The sequence below is a fragment of the Rhinolophus ferrumequinum genome, chromosome 11 (genome assembly GCF_004115265.2).
Source record: "Rhinolophus ferrumequinum isolate MPI-CBG mRhiFer1 chromosome 11, mRhiFer1_v1.p, whole genome shotgun sequence".
NCBI lineage: Eukaryota > Metazoa > Chordata > Mammalia > Chiroptera > Rhinolophidae > Rhinolophus > Rhinolophus ferrumequinum.
The window spans coordinates 7,452,029-7,476,637 of record NC_046294.1 but is presented as its reverse complement, the minus strand read 5'-3'; the positions used below and the strand labels follow the sequence as shown (position 1 = coordinate 7,476,637).

Below are 24,609 nucleotides of genomic sequence, written 5' to 3'. Positions count from 1 at the left end.
GCTCAGCAGCAAACACACGTGCTGATAAATATGAAAGGGTCGAATAACTTTTTTGACTCTGATGGTTTACCCTGGAACAACTTCGTTTCCATTTGCTCTGTTGGTGCAGCAGCAACGGCAGAGGAAACTGTCGCCTAACATGAACCAAGGCAGTGGCACCAGACTGCCGGCGGATGGATGGAGTTCCTGCTGCACACTTGTGGTTAAAAAACAAAAAGCCATTTTTACTTAAGGATACATATCCTGGATGAAGTACTAAAAATTACTAATTTTTATTAAACTCAATGCGCTAGTAAAGGTTTCTGTACTGTTCTGCGGGATGAAATGCAGAGTGTCTGTGGAGCCCTGCTGTTATATGCCACAGTCAGTGGGACTGGCTTGAGAAAGTGCACTTGTGTGTCGGAACGGGACCAGCTGCATGGAGCGTCATTTTTACTTGAAAGAACAACTGATGGGACATCATGGCTATTATCCATACTGGCGTATTTCGTGGACATTTTCTTGAAATTGAATAGAGTATCACCATTGCTGGTGATAAAATTCAAGTTTTCAAGCGAAAATCACAATTTTGGAAAGTTTGTATTTGTCAGACTTTTTTGATGAGATCGATAGTAAAATTAATGGAATGCGATTTTTCAACATTATGTGAAATGCCAGCATTTGGAAGTTCTGCATGAGTCAGTGAAGGACTACTTTTCCAGATAGCCAGTGGGTAAAAGAGCCATTCAGAGTACAAGATGACCAGTGGATTTTAACGTAGAAGTACACAAAAGGTTCATTGATAAAATTTCAGATTGCACATTGCAACAGGCCTTTAAAAACTACCACTTGTTGAGTTTTGGTCTACTATCAAAGAAGGAGATCCTCAGTATCTGAAGGGCTGTTAAACTCCATTTTTCAACTACAGGTCTGGGTGAAGTGAGATTTTCTTCATTTCTTTGAACCAAAGCAACATACCAAAATACATTGAAGGCAGAAGCAGATATGAGAAGTCGGCTCTCTTCCATTAAGCCAAGACGTTAAAGAGATATACAAGAATGTAAAACAGTGCAACTCTTGTTGTAAATTTCATGTTGTTTTAGAAAATATAGTTTCTTCATTAAGAATAGGTTATTTGTGTAAACATGTAATGGGTTTATTGTTATTTTTGAACGAATTAATAAAAACATTTTTTAAAAATTGTCCATGTCAATTTCTAATAAGCTAACTCTAGATAGCTATAACCCACATGAACAAAAGATCGTTGCGGTCCTCAGTAATTTTTTTAAAAGTGTAAAGAGTTCTTGAGACCAAAAAGTGAGAGAACCTCTGTTGTAGACAAAACTTGAGTTGATGGTCTGCCCCTCTTGGGTTGGTTACTTTCGATGACTTCAGAAAGAGCCCTTGTTTGCATTTCCCAGCTCCTATATAATCACTGATTACTCCTCAGAGACTTTGACCCAAGTTAGTTTACTTCCTTCTTCTAATACATATAGCATTGGTCTTATGAGGTGTTTGTTTTATCTGTGGTTGGTTTGTTTATTCATGCCCCCTCTTTTTTCTTTATTTTTTTCTTATTTTCGTTTTCCCTCTTTATTCTTAATTTTTCTCATTTTTCCCATTTCTTTTCTGTTTCTTTACTTTGTTAGTTTTTTTTTTTTTTTTTAGGCTGTTGCAGAATGACAGGAATTAGGTGATGGTGTTAAGTGTTTTTTGTTTTTGTTTTTTTGGTCTGGCATCGTGTTTTGATTGCATTATAAGATCAGTTTGTCAGGTGGATTTCCTTTGGTATGTGTGAAGTTGTGGTTTGGAAAATACAGTTTTTTCATTAAAAATAAATATGTTCACATATAATGGGTTTTTTAGTGTTCTTTTTAAATGAATGGATACATATTAAAATCTTTCTCATTAATTTCTAATGCATAAAATGTTGATAGATGTAATACATATAAACAAAAGCTTTTTGGGGACCCAATTATTTTTAATAGTACAAAGGGTTTCTGAAACCAAAACGTGTAAGAATCATGTAGACAAAACGTGGGTTAATTCTCTTTGGCTTTGGTTGGTCAGTTTCTTGGTAATTTCATAAAAATCATTTTGCAATTCCCAGCCCCTGTTTAGCCTTGAGTGCGCCTCAGGAAGGCACGTGCTGCCTTGGTTTGCTGTCATCATAGCTGAGGAAGCTGGCTCTCAGTGACCCGAGGGACTTTGACCATGTTGGCTCGTTTCCTACTTTGAATATAGCATTGGTCTTGTGAGTTTTTCTTAAACAGTTACATTTTATTTTTTAAATTTGAGATAATTTTAAACTTAGAAGAATTGCAAAAATAGTCCAGAGAGTTCCTGTACATTCTTCACCCAGTTTCCCCTTATGTTAACATCTTATGTAACCATAGAGCATCTATCAAAACTAAGAATTAATCTGGTGTAATACTATTAACCAAAGTACAGAACTCATTCAGATTTTATCAGTTTTTTCACTGATGTGCTTTTTCTGTTCCAGGGTCCAGGCCAGGATCCCACACTGCATTTATTTGTCATGTCTCCATAGTCTCCTCAAATCTGTGACCATTTCTTAATCTTTCCATGTCTTGTGTAACACTGAGTATTTCGAAAAATACTGGTCAGTTATTTTATAGAATGTTCCTCAGTTATGGTAGTCTGAAATTTTCTAATATGAGGCCTTGTGTTGTAATTCCATTTTTTTCATTGTGGGAAAATATACATAACATAGTTTACATTTTCATAATTTTTAAGTGTATAGTCCATTGGCATTAAGTATATTCACAATGTTATGTAACCATCACCACTGTTTCTAGAACTTTTTCATCATGCCAAACAGAAACTCTGTGTCAATTCAACAATAACTCTCCATCTTCCCCCCGCCCCCCAGCCTCTGGTAGCCTCTATTCTACTTATATGTATGAATTTTCCTATTGTAGATATCTCCTATAAATGGAATCATACATTATTTGTTTTTTTGTGTCTGACTCATTTCATGTAGCGTAGTGTTTTCAAGGCTCATCCATGTTGTAGCTTTAATTCCATTTTAAAAATTAACTGCAATAAAAAAAATTAACTTAGATTTTCTATGATGATATGTATTAAGTTTACATGTTGGAAAATACACTTAAGACGTGTAGTTGTAATAGGTTTAGTAATATTATTTTCAAAGAATTAATAGTTGAACATTTTCCCAGTTTTAATTATAACACAGTAGCTATAACGCATGTAAACGAAAGCTATTTGAGGTCCTTAATAATTAAGAGTGTAAAGGGTTTCCAGACAGACGTGTGAGAATCGCTTTTGTAGACAAGTATGAGGTTGATAGCCTTGTCCTTGATTGGTTTGTTACTTGCTCTGACCTCATAATGAGCCTTTGTTTTGCAATTCCCAGAGTCCTGGCTGGGCTGCTGGAAGGCACTTGCTGCTTTGGTTTGCAGTTGTTCTAGCTGAGGAAGCTGGTTCTCAGTGACCCAAGGGACTTTGACCAAAGTTGGCTTTTTTCCTCCTCCTAATACAGAGCCTTGGACTTTTTTTTTTTTCCCATTAAAAAGATCATTTGGCTTACTTGGATTTCGTTATGACAAGTTTTTGTTTTTTTTAAGCTTTTGTGTTGGCGATTGGTCAATTCCAAATTTGAAAACTGCAAAGCTTGCTTAGCCTCCAACCTTGAAGAACCTTGGTGCCTACAATAGCTGGAGGCTGGGGGTTCCAGTCACTCACTAAAGCCAGAACATCCCCAGTCTGTTCTCTGGGTGGCTACAGTGTCTACACACTTTGTTCCTGTTTCTTCTGTACTTAACTCTTTGTTGGCCCTGCCAAATCCCACACTTCTGTAGGTACACTTTATGTTCTCCCGTAAGAGGTAAGCACATTTGTTGTATGCATATAAGTATATGAACTTGATCATTGTTTGATGACTCTTATTTAAGAGACAGGTGAAATTGCATTGGATACAGAGTTCTAAATTACGTTACTCTTCTCAACCTTCATTCTTGTCTCGATTTATCCTCCAACTTCTATAGCACCTCTAATTTTTGAAAGCTTCCCTTAGTACCGTTCATAGTAGACCTTTGGGCCTCCTCTGCTAGTCACTTGGACCAGCTTTAAGCAAATCTTTTAAACTGATCTCATTTGCTCAGAATCATTTTCGGAATCATTAAAAAAAACTGTTTCATCAAGTGCTTAACTTACATCAATTTGAATCTACATACAGACTTACAGGATTATAGATCCTTTCCCCCTCACTCAGCAAGTCCCATAATCCTGTGCGTTTTACACAAAGTAGTTCTTTTCAGATTCACATGTGGCTTTCATTTCAATTCCAGAATTGAACTTTATGTGCGCTTTTTCTCTCTCTTCGGCCGCTGGTCTATATGGAAGATGGACTTTTGCTTTCAAAGGGGATTTGTTCTCTGTTAGCTAAGGCAGTGACTCAGTGTAACAGTGCCTCCTGGATGGCCCTCTAAGTACATTACTCCATTTCAAGTGGTTGGGAAACTCTTAAATGGAGCGAACTGAGTACTTGAAGGGTACACAGTGCTCCCACCCGTTCTCATTCTTAGGGCACAGTGTGTGCCCTGAGGCTGTGTCTTTAGCTATAGACATAATATGTAACAGCCATTATTTATTGAGCACTTACTTTGTCCCAGACACTTGTTTAGGTGTTTCACATTATCAGCTCATTTAATCTTTGTGAGATAGTGGGTCTTATTATTTTCCCCACTTTACAGATAAGGAAACGGGCGCCCAGAAATGTTGAGTAACTTGTTTAAAGTAACAAACCCAAGTGGGCCAACATGTATTGGTGCAAAACCCCAACTCTCAAGACTGGCGAGCCCTTTGGCCCTGGTTCCAGCTGTGTCCAGGCAGTACAAGATAGAGCGATCCTTTAAGATTAGCTCCCCATCGGTGGGGCAAAACCATCTCCCAGGTGGGCTTTAGAGTCATGTGAACTGTCTTTTTCTGCCCTCGGTGGTCTGTTGCCAGGGTGGCTCACGTGGTGGAGGTGCAGTAGTACAGCTCTCTGGCTCACTTCCCTGGTCTTGCCTGTGCCGTATAAGTGCTGTGGGAAACGTAAAAAAAGAAAAAGAAAAAAAATATTTAACCCTAGCTTCTTACTCTCCTCTTTATCTCTTCTCATCTTCTGGAATTTCAAGAACCCCTTTAGAAAAACCAGAGTCCTGAGACCTAAAGTCGGTAATCAACAAATAAGTACCCCACAGCATAGGACAGTTTGGATTCCTAGTTTTGACCGTCCTACACTGTGGTACCCATGAAATGTTGTGATTCTGGAAGCCTTGTGGTAGGCACTCCCCCTCCTTCCCACAAAAAAAAAAAAAAGAAGAAGAAAGCTTTTGTGTGCCGATCTTAACTGTACCTTTATCCTTATGAAACTAACGTTCTCTCTTTACAACCTTCTGTGTGTCACTTACACATGCAGAGGCCCAGAGCTACTTGCTTTTAGGCCTGACTGCCAGGGGCACTGAGCACTGACGCTGGTAGTGTGCATTCAGGACCTGCCAGCTCCATCCTGGGAGCTGCACTCAGCCGTCCTGCTGTCTGGATCCCATTGTAATATGCCACCAGCTCCTGCTTGTATTTGTTCTGTCCTTTTTTTGGTTCGCCCCTCCCTCCTTAAGCTGTCGTGCCCACAGTTAAGTACGTGGTCCTCCTAGACAGCTGTAGTTGTTTCTTAGTGAGACGGATTGCTGTGTGTGTCTCTGTGGGTTTTTACTTAGCATGAGTTTATGGCTTGATTTACTTGCTTGTCTCACTCTGGCAACAGTGCCTTATTCTGTTAGAGGTTTTGGTTTTTATTAGCAAAGTTCTAAAATTTCGAGCCTATTTTAAGATACCAGCATGGGGTGAGGATAGAGGGGTGAGCTGCTGCTTTTGGTTTAAGCATCACTTACCACTTGTGCCCCTCTGCTGCCCTAGCAGAGAAAGAGAGGGAATTCGACTGTATGATGGTATTTGTGTTCAAACCTGATTCATTTCTCCAAGATCACGGTTTTATGCCATTTCTAAATTACTTTAGAACCCATCTTTTTGTTATAGTGGAAAAAGCAAGGTCCACATAAATTACTTTGACAAGCACAGCTTTCTCATGAGTGGTTCTCCCTGCTCCCTGCTTCCCATCTCGGCACATTTTTATCTCAGCAGAGGTAGCTGCTATTCACACATAGGTATTTATTTGTAAGTGATGCGGGCCACTGCTTCCTTGGAGAGTGTATGGCGGCATTTTCTTACTAATGAAAAGGCTGTCATAATGGGTTAGGTCCATAGAGGCTCTGCCCTTCTGTACTTGTATTCCCAGGGAGGAAAATGTCTCCCTTAATTACCACATCACACTGGCAGAGAGGAGTGGCTGCTAATTGGTTAGATGGCAGCCCTGTGCATTAATGTGGAACTGGTGGAGTTGTTTTGTTTTGTTTTTAAATAAACAAAGATTTGAGCCAGGTAAGTTTATTTTGGAGAGATGAAGATCTGTATAGGGATTTCCCTTTATGAATCTCATGTCTTTAGGACCATTTCTGTGTCCTGTTTTCTAACCTGACAGTAAAAAGCACTTAGGTAGCTTTTGTTGCCATTTTGGTTCAGGTGATGAATGGCGTCTCTACTCTTCCTCCCCGTGTGCTCCCTTTCTGTTTGGTAGCACCAGATTCCTTTATTTGGTTGGGTTTTCATTCCCTCCTTCTGTGTTGGAATGATTGAACCCTATTCTGAAATATATTTTTCAGACAGTGTTTAAAAGCAAACACCCTGCCTTTCTTGAAACCACAGAAACTGCTTGTGAAACAGCCGATAGGGCAAGCTGCCAAATCCACACTGTTAAAACCAATCCCTTAATGACAAAATGTCAAACACTGATGTTAAACCTTCATTAGGCTTGTGGTGTGAGGATTTTTCTCAATAATAAATGTTTAGGTGCCGAGCTCCCAGTTTCATATTCAGCATGCTTCCATTATAAGATTCTTCATGGTAAACCATTCCAGGAGAGTCTTATGTAGCTAATCAGCTGTCCACTGTACAGGAAAGGTTTCAAACAAACCAATTCCCATTTCCCCTCACCTACTTTTTTTTTTTTTTTTCAGGAAGTGGTTTTCTTTTGAGGTGATTTGGACCAAGCTTCTCACCAGCTTTTTCTTTTTTTAAGATAGAACTAGCTTCAGAATTGTTTTTTCTCCAGCGGAGGAGGACTTGGGCGTTAATCTTTATCTGTGGGCTCTGAATTAACTGACCTTTTTCCTTTTAGATGGCATTGAATCTTCTCCGTTTGTCTAGGGAATTTTATGTCTTTCCCCGACCTTCAGGAATGAGTATCTGTTCCTCCCTACTGCCTTCCCGAAGAGCTCTGACGCTGCTGGTGGCCCGGTGGGTAAGGGTGCAGTTTACAAACGGGTATCGGTGTGCACTGAGCCGTAACACCGATTCAATGGGAATTAGGGAAGGAGACCAGGCTTGACAACCAACAATTGGGAAATAAAAGGAAAAATACATAAACGTGCCCCCTGGACACCGCCCGCACTGAGATACGTGGTTCCGGGTGTGGGGCTCCAGGGCTCTCCCAAATCTTTCCCTCTTCTGTTGCTAGCAGCTTTTCCTGACTTCATTTCCATGACCTGAGTCCTGAGCGACTTTTTTGACTGTGTTTACGCTCTTGACTGTGTTTACGCTTTTGGCTGTGTTACGCTCCATATCATCTTTGCTGGCAGTAGGTCCTGTCTCTTGTTTCCAGATGGGTGTGAGCTAAGGAAGGCTAAATGATGGATTCTGCAGTGAGTCTCCTTGACTTGGCTTCCTCTTATGTCAGCATCGCAGGACTCACCGTGGTTGACTTTGGATGGGCCTCCGCATTCACTGAAGCCCCAGGGTCTACACAGAGCCCGCCAGCACTCATGGGCCTAGCTAGACGTGGGCCTGGGGTCTTCTGATCTTTCAGCTATGGTTCCTCTGAAAAAGAACAAAAGGTGCAGACTTCTAGAAAATTGGGGGGAAATAGGTGAACTCTAACTTTAGTTCCTGGATTTGGTCCTGAATTGAACTGTGTGCTGTGTGCTGTTTCTCCTACAAAATAGTCAACTCTTTCGACAGATGGGCTGTACCTTATCCTTGTTTGTATCCATTCCTCCCCCAGGGTCTTCAGATGCTTTGTGCATTGTCATCTCTCAATTATTTGTGAAATAAAAAATAAGAAAAATTATAACATGGGCATATTCTTCACTGGCACCCACCCTTGGGGAAGTATGTCCATATTGATTTGTAAATTAGACATCTGTCTATCCAATTTTTGGCTATATAAGTCACAAGTCTTAATCAGTGTCTTAATAGGTGCAATAATGACTAAAAAGAACAAATTTTCAGGATGAGAGGATAAAGTGGCAGTTTTACACCATTACAGGTTGTGATAAGAACTCAGGGCGGAAACCACAGGGGGTGAATGAACGCTGCTTAGGAAACCCTGCCTGGCCTTTTGAAGGAGGGACCAGAGCCAGAAAGCCAGGCCTTCCTGGTTTTGCCGAGTTCTGACCCACAGTGTCTCTGGCGACGTTGTTGCTTTTGGTTAAATTGGCCTCATCCTTCCTTCCCTCTTTCACGATGGCTGGACAAAGGTACACCGAGTGTGGAAATGTTGGACAGGTCACGTGGTCTGTATTGGAAGGCTGGAGTTATAGTGGGAGAAGAGCTCAGGAGCCCGGCACAGGACGAACTGATGTCACAGCACCTCAGCACCTGCTGGTCTGAGGACCCACATTTGTCCTCGAGCATCTCAGGGGAGATCATTTACTTTTCTGAATGGACCAACAGCTGTGAAATCAGGGACCACGTTTTCCAGGACCATTGTGGGTGAGGCAAGAGTGACAAAAATGACCATTTTCTCCTTTCTTCTTGATTGCCTGCTCTTTGTGACTCAGGGTGTGAAAGCTCCACCTGACTTTTGAATCTCCTGTTTTTGAACGAGTGTGGAAGGCACCAGCAGTGCAGGGCGGTGGAAAAAGGACCCGTTGGACTGGTCTGCTTGGACCCGCCTCCCCCTCCCCCACACTGGGCAGGGAGACTGAAACTGCTGCTGCTGGGCTTTGCCAAGTCACCTACCCATGGCATGCAGGCCGCAGCTCCCCACCCAGGAGCCCTCGGAGGAGCCAGCTGCTGGGGAATCATGCTGCGGGTGAGGCGGGTGCTAGGTGTGGCATGGCCTCTAGCAGGCACGGGGCCTGCTCAGAGCAGCTCACATAGCCTGCGGAGCCCTGGGGCCTGCTGGAAATAGACTGTGTCATGGTGCCTTTCCCTGCGCCTTGTGGCCACGTCCATGACATGCAGAAAGGCTGGGAAGGGTGAGGAGCTTGTAAATTGTGGGTAAATGAAGTCGAGGGAGGGAAAGGATCCTTCCCAAGGGCACACTGAGTTCAGGATTGTAATGTTTCTACGTCCGGAGTTGTCATGTAGGTTAATTTTAATTTGTTCAGCCCTAGGCAGAAGAGATTTTCCAGTGTGTGAGCCTGATGTCCATGGCAGTTAGATGAGATTGACCTGTGGGAGCGGACTTGCTGGCAAGGTCTCCAGGACACGCAGACCATGTCCTTCTCCTGCTCAGGTCTCAGGCAGGTCTGGAAGACCTGTGAGCACAGAGGCACTAAGAGCCCTCACAGCCACACGACAGCCCTCGTTTCCCACGCGGGGAAATGCAGGTCCCATGAGGGTGAAAGACTTACTTAAGATTATGTAAGTTGTTTGGGCGGAGCCGGGCCTGGAATCTCTCTCTCTCGGAGACCTTGGCACTATGATTCTTCCGCTCCAAAGGCAGCCCTGTTGCTTAGAAAGCCTGTGTGGGGGCCACCTGCAGACCTCACAGCAGACGGGAGACTGGGAAGAGGCAAGTGGAAGGGTAGCAGGCCCCAGCCCCACAGCTGGAGATGAGTTCCGAAATCCCGCCAGAACTCAGGCGCTAGAGAATGGATTTAAAGAAGTGGGCGCCACATTCCAGCTCTGACCTCGCTTGGAGGAGTCACAGGGAGCAGAGTTGTGCTAAGAGCTATTGGGGTTAGGAGTCACTCCATAAAGAGTGGGAAGACCCTGACCATGTCTTTCCCTCATGAATTAGGACAGGCTTTCTCGAGAGCCGGTTAGATAGCAGGCACCGTGCCTGGGCTCTGAGGACACAGGGATGACTTAAGTCCTGGAAATTTTCCTTAGGCGGCTCTCAGTCTTGTGTGATGGTGAGCAAGACAGCCACCGAGAGTGGAGACAGGCCGTTTAGCAAGCAGTGCCGGCCTGTGCAAGGGCTGACTTGCAGATGCCTCGAGACACATGTCCGGGATCCTGTGATACCAGAAGGATGGAGCAAGGGAAGCTTCCTGGGAAGTGATGTCTGAGCTGAGGCCAACCAGGAACTAAAATGGGAACAGATGACGGAGGGAAAGTGTCCCAGCCAGTAGGAGGTTGTAGCAAAGGCCTGGAGGTCTGAGAGAACAATCTTCACTTCAAGACAGGCAGCAGGAGCCCAGAGTGAGACTCCAGGAAGGGACGAGGAAGGGCTGGAGCTACCGGCAGAGAAAGGGAGCCAATAATGCAGCTGAAGGAAAAATCCAGGAACCATGTGTGTCTGAAAATCAATTTTACATGTATATATACATGCATAGACATCTACATACGTATGTGTACACGTAGATGTGTATATACACAAATAGAACTCGCCTGTGTATATATGTATGTGTGTGAGCATTTAAGGGGTGCTCTGCATATGAAGCCATCACTTCCTGTTCCCCGTGCTGGGTGCCCTGCTGAGATGACCTTAGATGTCTCCCTGCCCCACACCCCAACCATGTTGTAGAGTAAAAGGGACTGGTTTTTCTGCATGTGGCTTTGGGTGAAGAGTAGGCTGTTCTAGTTTTCTGTCCTGGCTGTTGGTAGCTTCAGAATAGGGCTGGCCGAGGACTCTGGGGCTTCTTCAGGCCCAGGGTCAGCGCCCGTTTCCCCATCTCAGGGCAGTGACTCACACCCGTTGCTGCCACGGGCGGTTCTGCAGGCTTTTCAGAGGCAGCCTGTGGAGGCCTGTGGTAGCTGTTGGTGAGAAAGAGGAAGTACCTGCTGGCTATCCCTCCTGCCAGTCCCGACATTTCTCTCGCTAAACAGCACCTCTCTGTGGCGGCCTTGGGCTTGGCTGTGGCGGAGGCGAGTGCTGCCCTCCCCATGGGAGGGGCTGTCATCTGTGGCTTCTGCTCTGCCCTTGCTCACAGACTACATTGCACGACACAGCCAGTGAGAGTCCCCCTTCCCTCCTGTCATTGGCAGTCAGGGACACAAGTGCTTGAGTGGCAGACCTTAACTTAGAGGCTTGTGGAAATGACCGTGCTCCGAACTGCACGCAGGGTTCAGGGCACAGCCAGCAAAGCGTGTGGAAATGGGCCTGAGGGAGTGTGGCCTGTGCGCCTCGGGAGGGCATAGTGGGACAGCAGTTCACTGCTGACTCCATATGGGTGTTGCCTGTAGACAGCTGGGCTCCCCTCTCCTGCCAGGGAGTGAGTTTTGTTCCCATGCTCGCCCGGCTTTTACTGTTTCCCCTCCTGCTTTTCCCCAGAGACCATAAACCTGCCCACCTCCTGTTATGTTGCAGTTCTGATAGGAGTACCATTCAGAGTTCTTGGCAGGAGACCAACCCACTTCTCCCTGGGTTAGTTCCCCTCCTTTTCCCAGTGTGTTTGATGTGCACGGTCCCCAGAGTTCTCCTGCAGCTGGTTGGCTCTGTAGTGGCCAGTGATTGGTGCGCTCCTGAAACGGGAACCCAGCTGCTTCCCTCCTTAGTTTTAGGGGCGGGGCTTGGAAATAGAGAATCCTAATCTCCCTTCCTCCTCCTCCTCCTCCTTCTCTTCCTCCTCCTCTTCCCCCCTTTCCCGCTCCCCCCCCCAACATTGCCAAGCAAACTGGAGTGACTGGCTCCGAGCCTCTGAGCCGGACTCAGCCCGCTCACTGCTCTGCATGACAGCAGCCATCTGGAGGAAGATTCATGGACGTGTGAGTATGTGGACTCGAGCACCTTACTGTCTCGGCCTGCTCCTCTGCGGCAGGTGTGGACGTACCCTGGTGTTAGGGAGACCAGGGCTCCTGAGAGGAGATGGCGACCTGCCCAGGTGTGTGGATCTGCCCAAGGCCACCCTCTTCTCTAAGGCGTGGAGAAATGGAAGGCGCTTCTAAACACCCCTGCTCTTCAGAAGAGTTTGGTGGGTGGTCGGGAGTTTATTCTTGGAATCCCTTGCAGCACAATATCCCTTTTTTTCCTAAGCCGGTTGCTTTAGTTCCTAAGCTGGACTTACTACCTTCCGTTTTTGTAGGAAGGTTAGGAGATTGGTAGCTGCTTCTTTGCTAGAAAGGGGGTGTTGAGAGGGAGGGAGCACAGATGGCCAGCGGGCATATCATGTTGCCCCTCTGGCTGGCTAGAGAAAGGGCACCACCCCAGCCCCCTTCTGCTGACCTCTTCAGCCAGCCACGGGAACAGCCACATGGAAACATCCTCTTGCTGCTAAGGCTTGAGTGCCTAAGGCAGAGACCAGGCTGGAGCAGCCCGAGCTTGCTGGGCGGGGAGGATTGGTTATTAGGGGCTGTGACGAATAGCTTTGCAGCAGAGCTGGGGAGAAAGACTCAGAACCGGGGCAGCATCTCTGTCAAGAGCCTCGATTGCTGACCCACCACCTTCCTGTCTTCCTGTGCCTTGAGGCCAGTGCTGTCACCGTCAGGTTGACCCTCTGGTTAGAGAGGACGGCCCTGACCTGTCTGTGGGCTGCCTGCTGCCTGAGCTCCTCTGCCCGGAGCTGCACCTAATTTGTCTCCCAGTTCGGGCTTTGAAGAGGGCAAGAAGTCGTCATACGAAGTTCTGTCTTGGGAGTTTGACCTCTGATTGGGCATTTTGGCATCTGAGAACCGAGTGCTTTCTTCATCCACATGTACCCTTGAAAGGGCCCTCTTTCTTAAGCCCTAAGTCCATTTCTTGGTGGGCCAGGAAGGCTTTGGAACAGGGCTGGCCGAGGACACTGTGGGGCTTCTTCAGGCCCGGGGTCAGCGCCTGGGTATTAATTTAATTTGGAGCTCTTTATGCGGTCCTGTCTTGCTCATCCCTGTGGTCTTCCCCCCACCCGCTCAAAAAAAACCTCCAAAGCTTTCATACAAAGAACATTGGAAAAAATGAGCAGTGCCTCAAGGTCACTGGATCATAAGTGGTATTTGGCGTAGGTAGCTGGTTTGGCATTTGGTGAGAGATTTCTGCTTTATATTTGAGCAAAAGATTTCTTGGCAGGAGGCCTCTGCTGTGTCCCCAGAGCTTGCCCTGTGTAAGGGTTTGCCCGCTTCCCTCCCCTGACAGGTTGTTTTAATCCTCTTGCCTATAAACAAGTACAGCAGAACGTGTCAGGCCAGCTCACATGACCTTGGTTATCTCTTCATGGGGTAACCAGCATCAAGTTCAGATACCACAGTCACTTGATGTGGTAGAGCTGTCAGGGTAGAGAGGTGGAGACGCCAGGGGGAAGCCTGGGTCTGCCAAGGAAGGTGAACGCAAGTGAACGAGATCCCTAGTGGGGAGGACCAGGTAGGAAGAGGCAGCTGCCGCTGACAGGAGAAGACAGCTAGACCGGTTCATTCCTTCTCGCCTATATTATCCTTGAATTCCTACTCCTTGCGTCTCATTTATCTTTCTCCTGTATCTCACATCCTGTTTGCAGGGGCCCAGGACGTGCAGCTGTTTCAGGAAACTGCCCCGGAGACAGATGCATGCTAGTTCATGGGATATAAAACCCAACACCAAAAATCTCATCTTCCCAAACGGTGATCTTGTTATCTAGTGTGAAGGACAGCTGGTGGTAGGAGCTTCGCTGCCTCAGAAGGCTGCTGAGTCTCCATGCCAGAGACGCTCAGGAGCTGGCTATGCAGCTAAGTTTTCACCACCAACCCCCCTGGGGCCCCCCCCACAGGTTTCCCTCATCTCACAACTGAAGAGGCAGCGCTCTTCAGTACATAGTCCCTCTTTAGGGACTTTAGCCACACTGTGTGTGTGTGTGTGTGTGTGTGTGTGTGTGTTTCTTAAATGCTAGTCACATTTTCCATTGTGACTATTGATGTGCAAAGTTCCTAGATCCATATATCTAGGAAATTTTGGCACGATTGCCGACATTGTATATCTCAGGAGCTGTGTTGTGTTCTCTGGATTTTTCTAGGGTGGGATGTGTATGTTTAAAGTGCTTTTTATTGGGGGAGAATAGTGTGGCCTTTTATGGGGGAGATAAAACATTGGAGCTGCTGGAGAGTTTTCTGGCTCTGTAAGAAGCCCACGTTCAAGTCCGAGCTGTGCGAATAGATGACCAGAACTCGGCCTTGACTCCAGAGCTCTCCTAGGCCAGCTCAAAAGATCCACCTCTTAGAGACATAGAGCATTTGCAGTGTCATTGGGTAAAGAATTGAAAGCCCAAAGCTGTATCTTTTTCTGAAAACCTACAGAATAAGTTAGGAAAGCATTTGGAATTATAATAAGAGCTAGCATGTTGTGAGCATGTAGTATATGCAGGCCTCGTTCTAAGTGTTTTGGATAGTTTTGGATATTTGTTAATTTCTGACTTTACACCTTCTGTTTTCTCTTGGTCGAGACCCCTTTGTGCCTAAGGGGGTCTTTGTCCTTGGTGGTTGTGTGGACTAGACAGGACAACAGAATGTGTGGCAGTGGCCTCCTGCTGCCCAGCTAGTTCTTCTGATTGGAGGTATTCTGGGTGGTTTTTTTTCCTCAATCTTCAAGTCTTTATTTAAGCTACCATGCCTATTGGATAGTTTGGGGAGGATCTGTATTCCTTTTGTAGCCATCCTTTCTTCCCTGTCCTCGCTGAGTGAATTTGGAGGTGAAGAGCTCCAGAGATGGCTGCTTGCCTTCTTCAAAATAACCAGCATTCTCTTGTCTGCAGTCTGTGTAACAGAACATGTAACTGTGCCCACAAGTAGGCCCCTTCCTCCCCAACACCACCTGTTAATTGGTGCTTCTAGCTCCTGAGGGCTTCCACCAGCACTTGAGCTAATCGGTACCAAAGAGCCCTGCTCCCAGGTTCTTATCACAGAGGTCAGAAAGCTCAGAACCTCCAATACCATTCGGAACCCACGTCTCCTACTGCCTTGGCCAGGACTAACTAAGCTGGCCGTTTCTGGACCACTCCCTTCTCTTAGAAACCAGTACAATCACACTCTTTTTCCTAGGATTCTCTCTGAAAAGATGAGTATAAAAAGTGCTTTTTAAGAAGGCACTTGTAATGGAAAGTGGCTGTCATCTCATTTACCGTACTCTGCTGCTAGGCCAAGTGCAGAGACAACTAGGGCTTCCTGGAGTAGAATTATCATTGCCACCAGAAAACAAACAGTGTTTGGCTTCGGGAGGTGGGGGCGTGGGGAGGGGAAACTTAGGCCTCAAGTCAGAAGCTGACATACACTCAGGCTGACTGAGAAGCTTGTGCTTTCCAATCTTCTCCACCTAACTTCTGACCAATGAGCCCTCTATTTATCTGGCAAGCTAGCCAAGGCATCTGCTCAGGTCATGGCCACTTAGTAACAGGATCCAGCAATCTCTGCCCTTGGCCCAGGTCTGGGACTGCAGTAGCAGCGACAGAGCAGGTGAGGTAGATATGAGACATATCCTCGGCCTCAGCTGCCGAGCAGGGGAGACTGATCTAAAGAACATTTGCTGCTGATACGTCACGGGACTGTCCTAGGCTCCCTTTTCTCCTTTCTCTAGCTGGAAGTTCTACCTGGTGTTCCTTAATTAGTCCTTCTCTCCTGTAAGGCAGTACCCAGGCAAAACCCTTTTCTCCAGCCTCATTCCTCATCTCCACCTGGGATCATGCCTCCTTAGACCCTCCCTCCTACCCAGCCGCCCCAAATGCTTTGAAGTCCGTCTCCCTCACCTCAAGTTCTCTTGTTTCAAGCCCTCACCCAGGGTTTGAAGGTTAGGGAGCCCCCGTTTCTGCCGTCCATCGTAGGTTTCACTTGGGAACACTGAGTTAATTTCCCTGTTCTGGACTATGGTTAAAACCTTAACTCTGGTTAATATACTACTGCAGAACATGGTGGGCCCCCACGGGGTGCTGGCCTGAGGACACAATCTCCATGTGTAACATGTTTCTATGGCTAAATAGTTCCTTCTCACAGCGGAACTTTTGGTAAGTTGGGGATTTCTTGACTAATATGCTGCAAAAGATTTGCATGCGTCTGTGGAAGTGTTCTCATTCCCTTGTAGTCTAGCACCACCTATCACAAAAGTAAGTTGTCCTTCTGGATGCCAAATGACAATGACAAAAACAAATACACCACTTCCTACCAGAAAGGTCGCTGGAGAGCTGTACTCATCTCCCGTGATTGTTTGAGGGGCAGGTGAGACTGAATTCTCAATTTTGGCTGATTTGACCCATTGTCAGGTAGCACCGGAAACAAGTACCCCCCTTTCCACAGCTCAGGTGCCCTGAGCTGCTTGGGTTTTTTACGATCTGCTGTAGAAGGAAGCAAACACCTTTGCCTGTGAGCAGGAGCAGCCCAGCAGGGGTTTGCTTATGGAAAGAGCAGCCAGTTGGATTTTTACTGGTCACTTAAGTGGAGCAGCCACATTGCAGCCTGGCTGGGTGGGCACAGTTCTGAGGCGAGAGTGGCGGTGAGGCCTTAGGTAGTGTCTATTTTTCTTTCCTGCTTGAGCTCTGACCTCTGGTCATGGTGACTTCTGGGACAGCAAACTTTGCCCCAGTGTTTTTCTGACAACTCTCTCTTTGAAACTGGAGGAGTAGGACGGCAGTATTTTCTCCACTCCCAGAGGAAGATGCAGTGGGAAGAGGCACATGCCTCGTTCAGCACCTCCCAGTATGGAGCTGGCCTGGGGAGGGCCTGGCAGGCTCAAGTCCCACCATCCCAGCGCCAGGCGGTGGCTGCTCAGCGGGAAGACCTTTGCAGGAAACCACGTTGGAAAGGCAGAGACAAAGGGTTAAGGCTGCATCCAGGTACAAAGTCTGTTGCATAAACACTGAGAGAGTTTTCTGTTGTTGTTTTGTGTGGGGTTTTTTTTTTGAAGATCGCGTGCTTCTTTTTTACTTTGTGTTGGCAAAAACCCTAGGAGAAGATGGGAGATTCTGGGAGGAGATGATTATGCTGGGTGAGTCAACTGAGCTCCCCAGCTGCCGTTTTTAGTTCCTTTGCTTTTCTGTACCAGGAGGCAGTCTGGGGAGGGTGAAGGGCAGGATGGGAATGCTGATTTGTGCAGCGGGACAGGAGGCAGGTGTGCAAGGGTGATTTTTCTTGGCCCTCTGGGTTTGACAAGGCCGTACAATCAGTACATTGGTTCAAGGAGAAAATATTAAAGCAGAGCTCTCAGCGTGGCAAACATTAAGTAAACGTTTCCTACAAGTCACTGTCGCTTCCCCAAATCAGTGGATCTTAGAATGGCTCCAGCAACATTGCATTGTCACAGCAAGACACAATGGTTGTGATAGCAAAGCAGTGGAGGGATTGAATGTAGAGAGGCAGAGAGAACTGTCTGTAGTGGGAGGTCCTGGTGGTTGGGCAGCAGGAAGTTCAGAGGAGAGGCTTCCCTTCTGTGATGAAAGGAGGGCTTGGACTTGATCGACAGGGGCCAGGGATGGGCGTGGGGTCGGGGGAGGGCTGCTGGTCCTGTGCTGTGCCGAACCTGTATCCTCAATCTGTCTCCAGTTCACCTTGGTCCCGCCTCAAGCTCTGTGTCAGGAGAGAGCACCAAGGGCCTGTCACCCACCACCTTAGAAAGCTTGTCAGAACTAACGCCCCATAGATGTATCCATCCTTGAGAGAGGGGATCTCATGGCCACTGTCCCTTGGATATCGTTTGCAGTGTACACTGTTGTCAGTGATTGGTGTGAATCCCAGAGGTCATGAAGGTGCCCCAACACGTTTTCTCATGTATTCATTCATACACATTGATTTGTTCTGCACCTTATTGAGAACTTCTGCTCTGTGCTTAGGCATTATTGTGGGCTATGAGTAAGACAGACCATGGCCCTTCCTTTGTAGTGCACTCTAGTGCGACCAACCAATGTCAGAGGGCAACAGATGCCTTGAAAGACAGGAAAGGGGTCTTGTGGCAAGAGGTTTTGATTTTCCTTCCTTTGCCCTTGTCTTATCTGGGGTGGGGGAGGGAGATGGGGAGCAATTTTAAGGATCAGAAAGTTGTGCCCCTTTGATTCCAAAAGTATTTTAATGTGCGCCAGCTCGGTGCAAGCTCTGTTAGGCCCTGAGGGCGTACCGAGGAGAGAGGCACTGTCCCTGATGGCTCAGAGCTGTGCCGACACAAAGAAGAGGTGAATGGGTACAGATGGGGTGGCGTGAGAGTCCAGAGAAGGGAGAGATCACTCAGCTAAGAAGGTGTCTAGATAACTCTTTGAACAAAAGGATTTGGGATAAACAAGGAATAAGAGGGTTTACTTACTTGGATCACGTAAAAGAAGGCATTATATGATAGCTGGAGCTTTACTTTTAGTGTGTGTGTCTGTGCAGCTCTAAAGACCTCAGTTCTGGTGCGTTTCCTGCATGGCAGCCCGTGCTAGAGCTGGGGTCCCACCACAGCCCTGTCCAAGGCCAGAGGACGCCCCTGACCACCGCATCAGATACACCCGGACAGTGTGCTAAAAACATCAATTACTCAGCAAAGACAAGGAAGTCAGGGAGGCCCGGCACCTCAGCTGCACTAGTCGGTCTCCATCAGCTCCCCACAATACTCTGTAAAGGGAGCCAAACCTTTCTGCTGCAGGCTGCCGTCTGCCTCCCCCAGAGCCCTGGGCTCTTGGCTGGCTGGCTCTCTTGTGATATGGAGGAACTTGTTGGTCTCCATGGTTACAGTAACCCACTGGTAGGGGAGGAGCTGAATGGAGTGCGAGGCTGGCAGTGTGAGCTTCCCTCAGCCCTTGGCACCATGTGGTACAGGTATGTCAGCTGTTTCTTCGGCCTTTTCTGGGTGGAAGGAGTTAAGGAACCGATGAAGGGCAGAACCAGGCACACCTTCCTCCTCGGGGCTCCTGGGGCACAGGCGGGGCTGCCTTCTCATTCACCCACTCTTCTTGGCAGGAGCGATTTTATCTTAGGAAAGGATCATTTTTTGCTTGACAGCTTAGCCATGGTAAAAATCTGACTTTTTGTTATTCTAGAAGGAATATCAGTTTGGCTACACTCGTGCTTGGCTCACGTACTTTGTTTGCCCCTTGAGACGGCAAACAAACGTTTCTACCCAAAAGGGGAGATCATAGAAAACATCAAGACCTTACTTACTGCGCACCAGGCACTAGGGTCAACACCAGGGGGTTTCCTTATTTCTGAGTCCCACTAATCTGTGAAATGGGTACAGCTAGTGCACTCAGGTCCCAAAGGAGGACACTGAGACAGAGAAGTCAAGTAGTCTGCTTGTGTTCAGTCAGCTCGTAAGGAGCAAAGGCAGGCTCCCTCCCCAGGTCCCTCTGCCTGCAGAGCTTTGCCGTGCTGTCCCGCCTCCTCTAATGCAGCAAGCAGAGAACCTGGATGTACAGTGCCCCTCCTCTGAGTGTCTAGAAGGCAGGACCAGATCTCTCTGAACTTGGCAACTGGCCCTGGCTCCAGAGATAGGCACTCAACAAAGCTTTGCTGAATCGACAGTAATTGGGGAATGAGATAGACACCAGACCCCAGGGAGCAAGTTCTCAGGGGTGAAGTGGTGCTGAAAGCTTCTGAAGCGCTGGTTGCTCGGTAGAATGCCCCGTGCTTGATGAGGAGCCCAGCGTTTCAAGTGGTTCTGAAGACGGGACCGAGGGGTGCTCATTGCATTGTGGCTTCCATGCACGAAGGGGAGTGAGCTGCAGGTGGCTGGGTTCTGAGCTCATGCCAGGTCCGTTCTCGCCTTCTGGTCTTCCCAGGAGGCCTGAGCTTTGGCTGTGGCCGCTTGGAGGCCCACAGGTGGCTCCCCTCATGGCCCAGGCTACAGGGCTGGTCTCCCTGCCTTGGGGTGAGGCTTGCATCTCAGAGAGCTGAAGGGCAGAGACCCTACCCTTGCTTTGAGCTTCGTGCTTCAGATGCAGGCTCTGCTGGTCTCCTTTGTCAGGGAGGCACCCACCCTGGCTGGAAAGGGGGAGTAGCCCTTTGAGTTTGACACAACCCCACCGCCCCTCAGCAACATTAAGGGGTGTTGGGGGCCCCCCAGGTGAAGCCGTCACAGTTAATTTCAGGGGTGGAGAAGTGTATCCAGCCTCTCCACTGGTCAGTGTTTACCACAGCCTTAAAAGATCTCTCCTACCCAGAATGCTCCACTAGTTTATTGACTCTTGGCAGTTGAGAGTGACAGTTGCTCAGGATCAAAGGATGCAAAGAAAGCTCCCAGGTCCAGTGAAGGAGGAAGGATTAAAGAAGGAGTGACTTGCCAGAGCCACGTGACTTTTCAGCTCAGTCCTACCCCATCTCTCCCCAGCCTCTCTTTGAGGTACTTCCTCGGGATAGAAAACCCCTTACTGCCTCCCACAAGTAGGATTGAGGAAAACAATCCTTCCGTCGCACTGCAAAGCCCTAGAGACTAGAAAAATACAGTTACCTGATCCTGCTCTGGCTTCTGAGTAACAGGGCAGGTGGTCCCAGGCCAGCCTGAGCCCAGGGTCCAGAACAAACCCTGACCTCTTTCACTGAGATCAAGGCCCACTTTGGGATGGAGTGAGAGGAAGGGTCGCTGCGGGGTCACCTGAGTGGGCCTTCAAAACAACCCTCCACCACTGGCCTTAACCGGACGTTGGCATTCCTGTGGTCCCAGGCGCCTTGCCTCCACTTCCACACCTTTCCCCTCCTTCCCGCCTGGAGGAAGAGCCCTGCAGAGACTTCACTTCTTTGGGGGGAAGTAAGAGCAGGTTAGGCATCAAGAAGGGTCAGTGAGCTACCTGGTAAAGGGGACGCAGAGTTCTTAGGTGAGCACGGAAGCCCTGGGCTCCAGGCCCAGCTCTGCATGGGAGGCTGTGGGACCTGGGGCAAGTCTCTTCACCTCTGTACTTCAGTTTCTCATCTGTAAAATGAGGGGTGCTACCTACCCCATTGGCCTTCGGAGGAAGAACACAGGAGGTACATGCCAGCCGATGGTGGTATCAGAAATGTCAAATCTTGTGTCAGGCACACACTGAAGTAGTATGGTCTCCAGGTGTCTGCCCAGGTACAGGGAGGGCACAGAAGAGGCTTTGCCCTTCCCTAGAGAGGCTTATGGCCTGCCAGCGTGCGATGTTGAATTGTTGCTTCATGGGAAAGATCCTTGCCTAGAGTAGTTGAATGAATGAATGCAAGTCAGTCAGGAAACAGAGCGCAGGCGAGGGAGGGCTCCACCTTGCCCTCAGTCAGCAGGGGCTTTGCCGAGGAGGGTGTGAGGAGTGGCTGCCCTTAGGGCCTCATGGCTGTTGGGGGGTGGGGTTGACAGACACTGGAAGTGGGTGGGAACCTGGGGATAGACTCCCAGAATCAGGGCTGGCAGGGAGTTGGGACATTTAGTTTGTTCCCCAGCTTTGGGCAAAATTTACAATTACACATCTTATTGTCTATCAGTGACAAATCTAGAACCCATAGACCTCTAAGGAGCTTCACAGGGTCCCCTGAACCTCCTGAAATTATGTCCAGAGTATTTTGTGAGTAAGTAAGACATGCATTTTTCTAAGGTTAAACGCTGCTTTTTGTGGAGTAGGAGATGTGTCTGCCGCTGTTGGGTGGCCGGTTTCTGTTACCCCTCCCCCACCCTGTTCTTGGTGGGTGGTTTGCTGGTCTTGCCCCTCTCTGGGTCAGCATGTCTGATTCCCACGTACTCCTCCTCCCCGCCCTGCCTGATTGGAGCCCGTACGCAGGTCCCACCTGCTGCAGGTGAGATAAGGACTTTATGACAGCCAGCCCTGCTGCCTTGAGTCTCCTCCTTACCCTCTCCCAGCTGTTACCCAGCACTGCACCTTGGGGAGGGTGGGGCAGCCCACTTCCGGGGAGGGGGAGGGGAAGGGAGAAGGAAGTTCATCTAAACCCGCCTCTTTCTCTCTCGGTCTCCCTTCCTTCCTGTTCCCCTCCAGCCCCTTTCCTCCCACCTTGCTCCTGGTGCAGTATCCTGAACTGCATGCATTTCCTGGCCACCAGGCCCTGGCCCAGGCGAAGCCACGGGGTTTGTCCCCGTTGCTCTCCTTGCCAAGCCCGGTCTCTCTCTCTGCTTGTGGTGGTTTCGGTTGCGACATAGTCCAGGTTCCCAGGCAGGAGCCGCTGGGCCTGGCTGCTTCGCTGCTTCTCACTGAGGAGGTGGTGGAAGGTGTCGCCGGCTTCGCCTGAGTAAGGGTGGCTGGCGGAGCCCCCGCCCTAGGCCTGGCTCTCCCCGGCCTCTGTACTTTGCCCTCGCTGCCTGACAGGTTTCGCTGTGGCTTCTGCTGAATGGAAGTCGCCGGTACTCCTTGTCCCTTCCTCCAGCCGGGTATGTTTTCCCCTCTTTCTGGTCTGTGATTGCCCGTTGCCGTCCCTCTCACCCAAACTCTTTTAAAGTTTTGCGCAATTGAGCCAGGCACTAGCCCAGGGTAGTAAAATTCATGGGAAGGGTAACGTGGCTTTGGCTAGGAAAGGAGGGGTAGCCACAGCAGCAGAGGCTCCCTTACAGAGTCCACAGGCTCCGCTAGGGTGAGAGAAAGGGGCTGGCGACAGGCAGAGCCCGGGAGCCACTCCCGTACGACAGTGAGCGGACACTGGGATCTGGTCGCCCAGGGCTTGTACCCAAGGGACACTTGCTCCCTCTGCTACACAGTGCCCAGGCTGGCTCTGCCCCTGGCCAGGGGGTACCTGCTTGTCTCCCCTCCCAGTCTGGGCCCTTCCCAGCCCTGAGGAAGCCTCAGGACACTTGAGGCCAACCCTGAATGCAGAGCCCCAAAGCGGAGCTTTTCTAGGGGAGAACTGACAGGAGGAGCCTCCAGCACTAGGGGATGGGCCCTGCCTACCTGAGTCAGCGCTGGCCGCTCAGGGTGGAGGCTTTCTTCCGGGCGAACCTGGCAGCATGCCTGGCCAAGCTGCGATGCCAGGTTGAAGAGCCCACTGGATACAAGACTCCTTTTATCCCCCGTGTCCTTCGTTATCGCCTCCTCTCTACTGAGGACCCCGAAACTGTTTAGGCCCTGCTTCTGAAACAGGCCTGTGTGGTCTGCCATTTGGTTCCAAATACTTCCCCAAAGGGTGACCCCCTTGTTCTTTCTGAAGCCTGCCTGAGGGCCATGGGATTCCTCAGACCTTTGGGGCCTGCCTGGGGTGTGATGTCGGCCAGAGCTTTGGGAATGTCTGCTGTTCCATATCCTATGTAAGCAAGGAGGATGGAGGTAGAGGGCAGAGAGCATGGCTTAGCCAGATATGTTTAGTTGGCCCGAAGGACAGCTCGTCCTCAGCCCACCGTCCTGTTGGTGAGATCTGGGTCCAGGCTGAATGGGCCTAGTCAGAACCATGGAAGGGACTCTCTCCGTAACAGTCACCCTCAAGCCTTCCTGGAAGCGCCTCATGTGGGGGCCTTGATCCAAGAAGCATTTTCTATTGGAGAGTTTCTCCTTTCTGTATTCCCCATGGGCTGTCCTCACACTGCCCTGGGAAGCACCTTACAACTTAGGGCAGGTGAAGGGGCTAAGAAACACCGCACTCTTTGAGTCCTGAGAGTTAGGTGGTTCTATCCTGAAAGGGTGTGGGTGACTTTTGGAGCAGGGGATCACAGAGCATGCGCCAGTGTTCTCTGGCTCCTGGACAAGCTGAATCTTCTCTCTCTTAACTCTCCTGGATACGCAGCTTGGAAGCAGCCCTTCCCAGCATCCTGTCTAGCCCCTCCCATAAAGGCTAGGGGTGCCTGTGTAGGCTGGCAACGGGGCCGGAAGGGAGGGTGGCAGACGATGGGCCTGGACCTCTCCAGCGGGAAGGGCTGTAGCATCTCTTGTCGGCCTCCTTCTGGGCTGCAGCCACCTTAGGAGGACTTGACTTAGGTATGGAAGTCTTGTTGACGGCGAGACTTTTGCTCTGTAGACGGTAGTATTTGGGAGCGAAAAATATAGCAGTAATGGTTGCTCTTTGCTGAGTGTTAGATAAAGCGTCTTGTGTGTGTTTCTCTCCTACCTAATGTAAAGTCGGGAATATTTTATCGCCACTTTCCAGATAAGGAAGCTAACACTGGTAAGTGGAAGCCGAGTTCTGCTGGACGGAGCGCTCATGTCCACTAGACCATCTCCCGACACAGACATGGGCTCACCCCCACACCACTCATCCTTTGGATGCTTTCCTCCCCCTCCGTGCTAATCTCCTCTCCCTCCTCAGGACAGTGTTAATCATAATAAAGTTAACATGTGTTGAGTAAGTGGCAGATTTAGGATTTGAACCTGGCAGTTTGTCTCTGGCATCTACACTCCTAAGCCCCTCTTGTGGTGGTTGATGTTCTTTGAAGTCCAGTGTGTGGCTGACCCTGGCAGGGAATGCTGTCCTGCCGTGCTACTCACACCAGCCCCTCGGGCCAGAAACACCGAGGGGCACGGGCAGAGCAGAGCCAGGACAGGCAGTAGGAGGCCCCAATCGATATGACTTCAAGGGGAAGAGCGCCCAAATCCTCGGGTAGACGCC

General features: G+C 48.7%; 1 protein-coding gene across 11 annotated transcripts in view; it reads left to right on the top strand.

The window, feature by feature from the left end:
- MARK2 (microtubule affinity regulating kinase 2) overlaps positions 1 to 24,609 on the top strand; it is a 53,243-nt gene that overhangs the window by 10,802 nt on the left and 17,832 nt on the right. The window contains exon 1 of one of the 11 annotated variants that reach the window (XM_033119304.1): positions 9,686 to 9,708. The exons of 6 other annotated variants lie outside the window; for them this stretch is intronic. Coding sequence is in view for 1 of the 5 variants with exons in the window: in XM_033119299.1 (XP_032975190.1) it covers positions 11,962 to 11,997 (36 nt within the window). In the remaining 4 variants the exon portion in view is untranslated. Of the gene's footprint in view, positions 1 to 9,685; positions 9,709 to 11,886; positions 11,998 to 16,796; positions 16,992 to 22,029; positions 22,451 to 24,609 lie in introns of those variants that run through there. 4 more of the 11 variants (XM_033119299.1, XM_033119303.1, XM_033119307.1 and 1 more) reach the window with 4 other exon arrangements.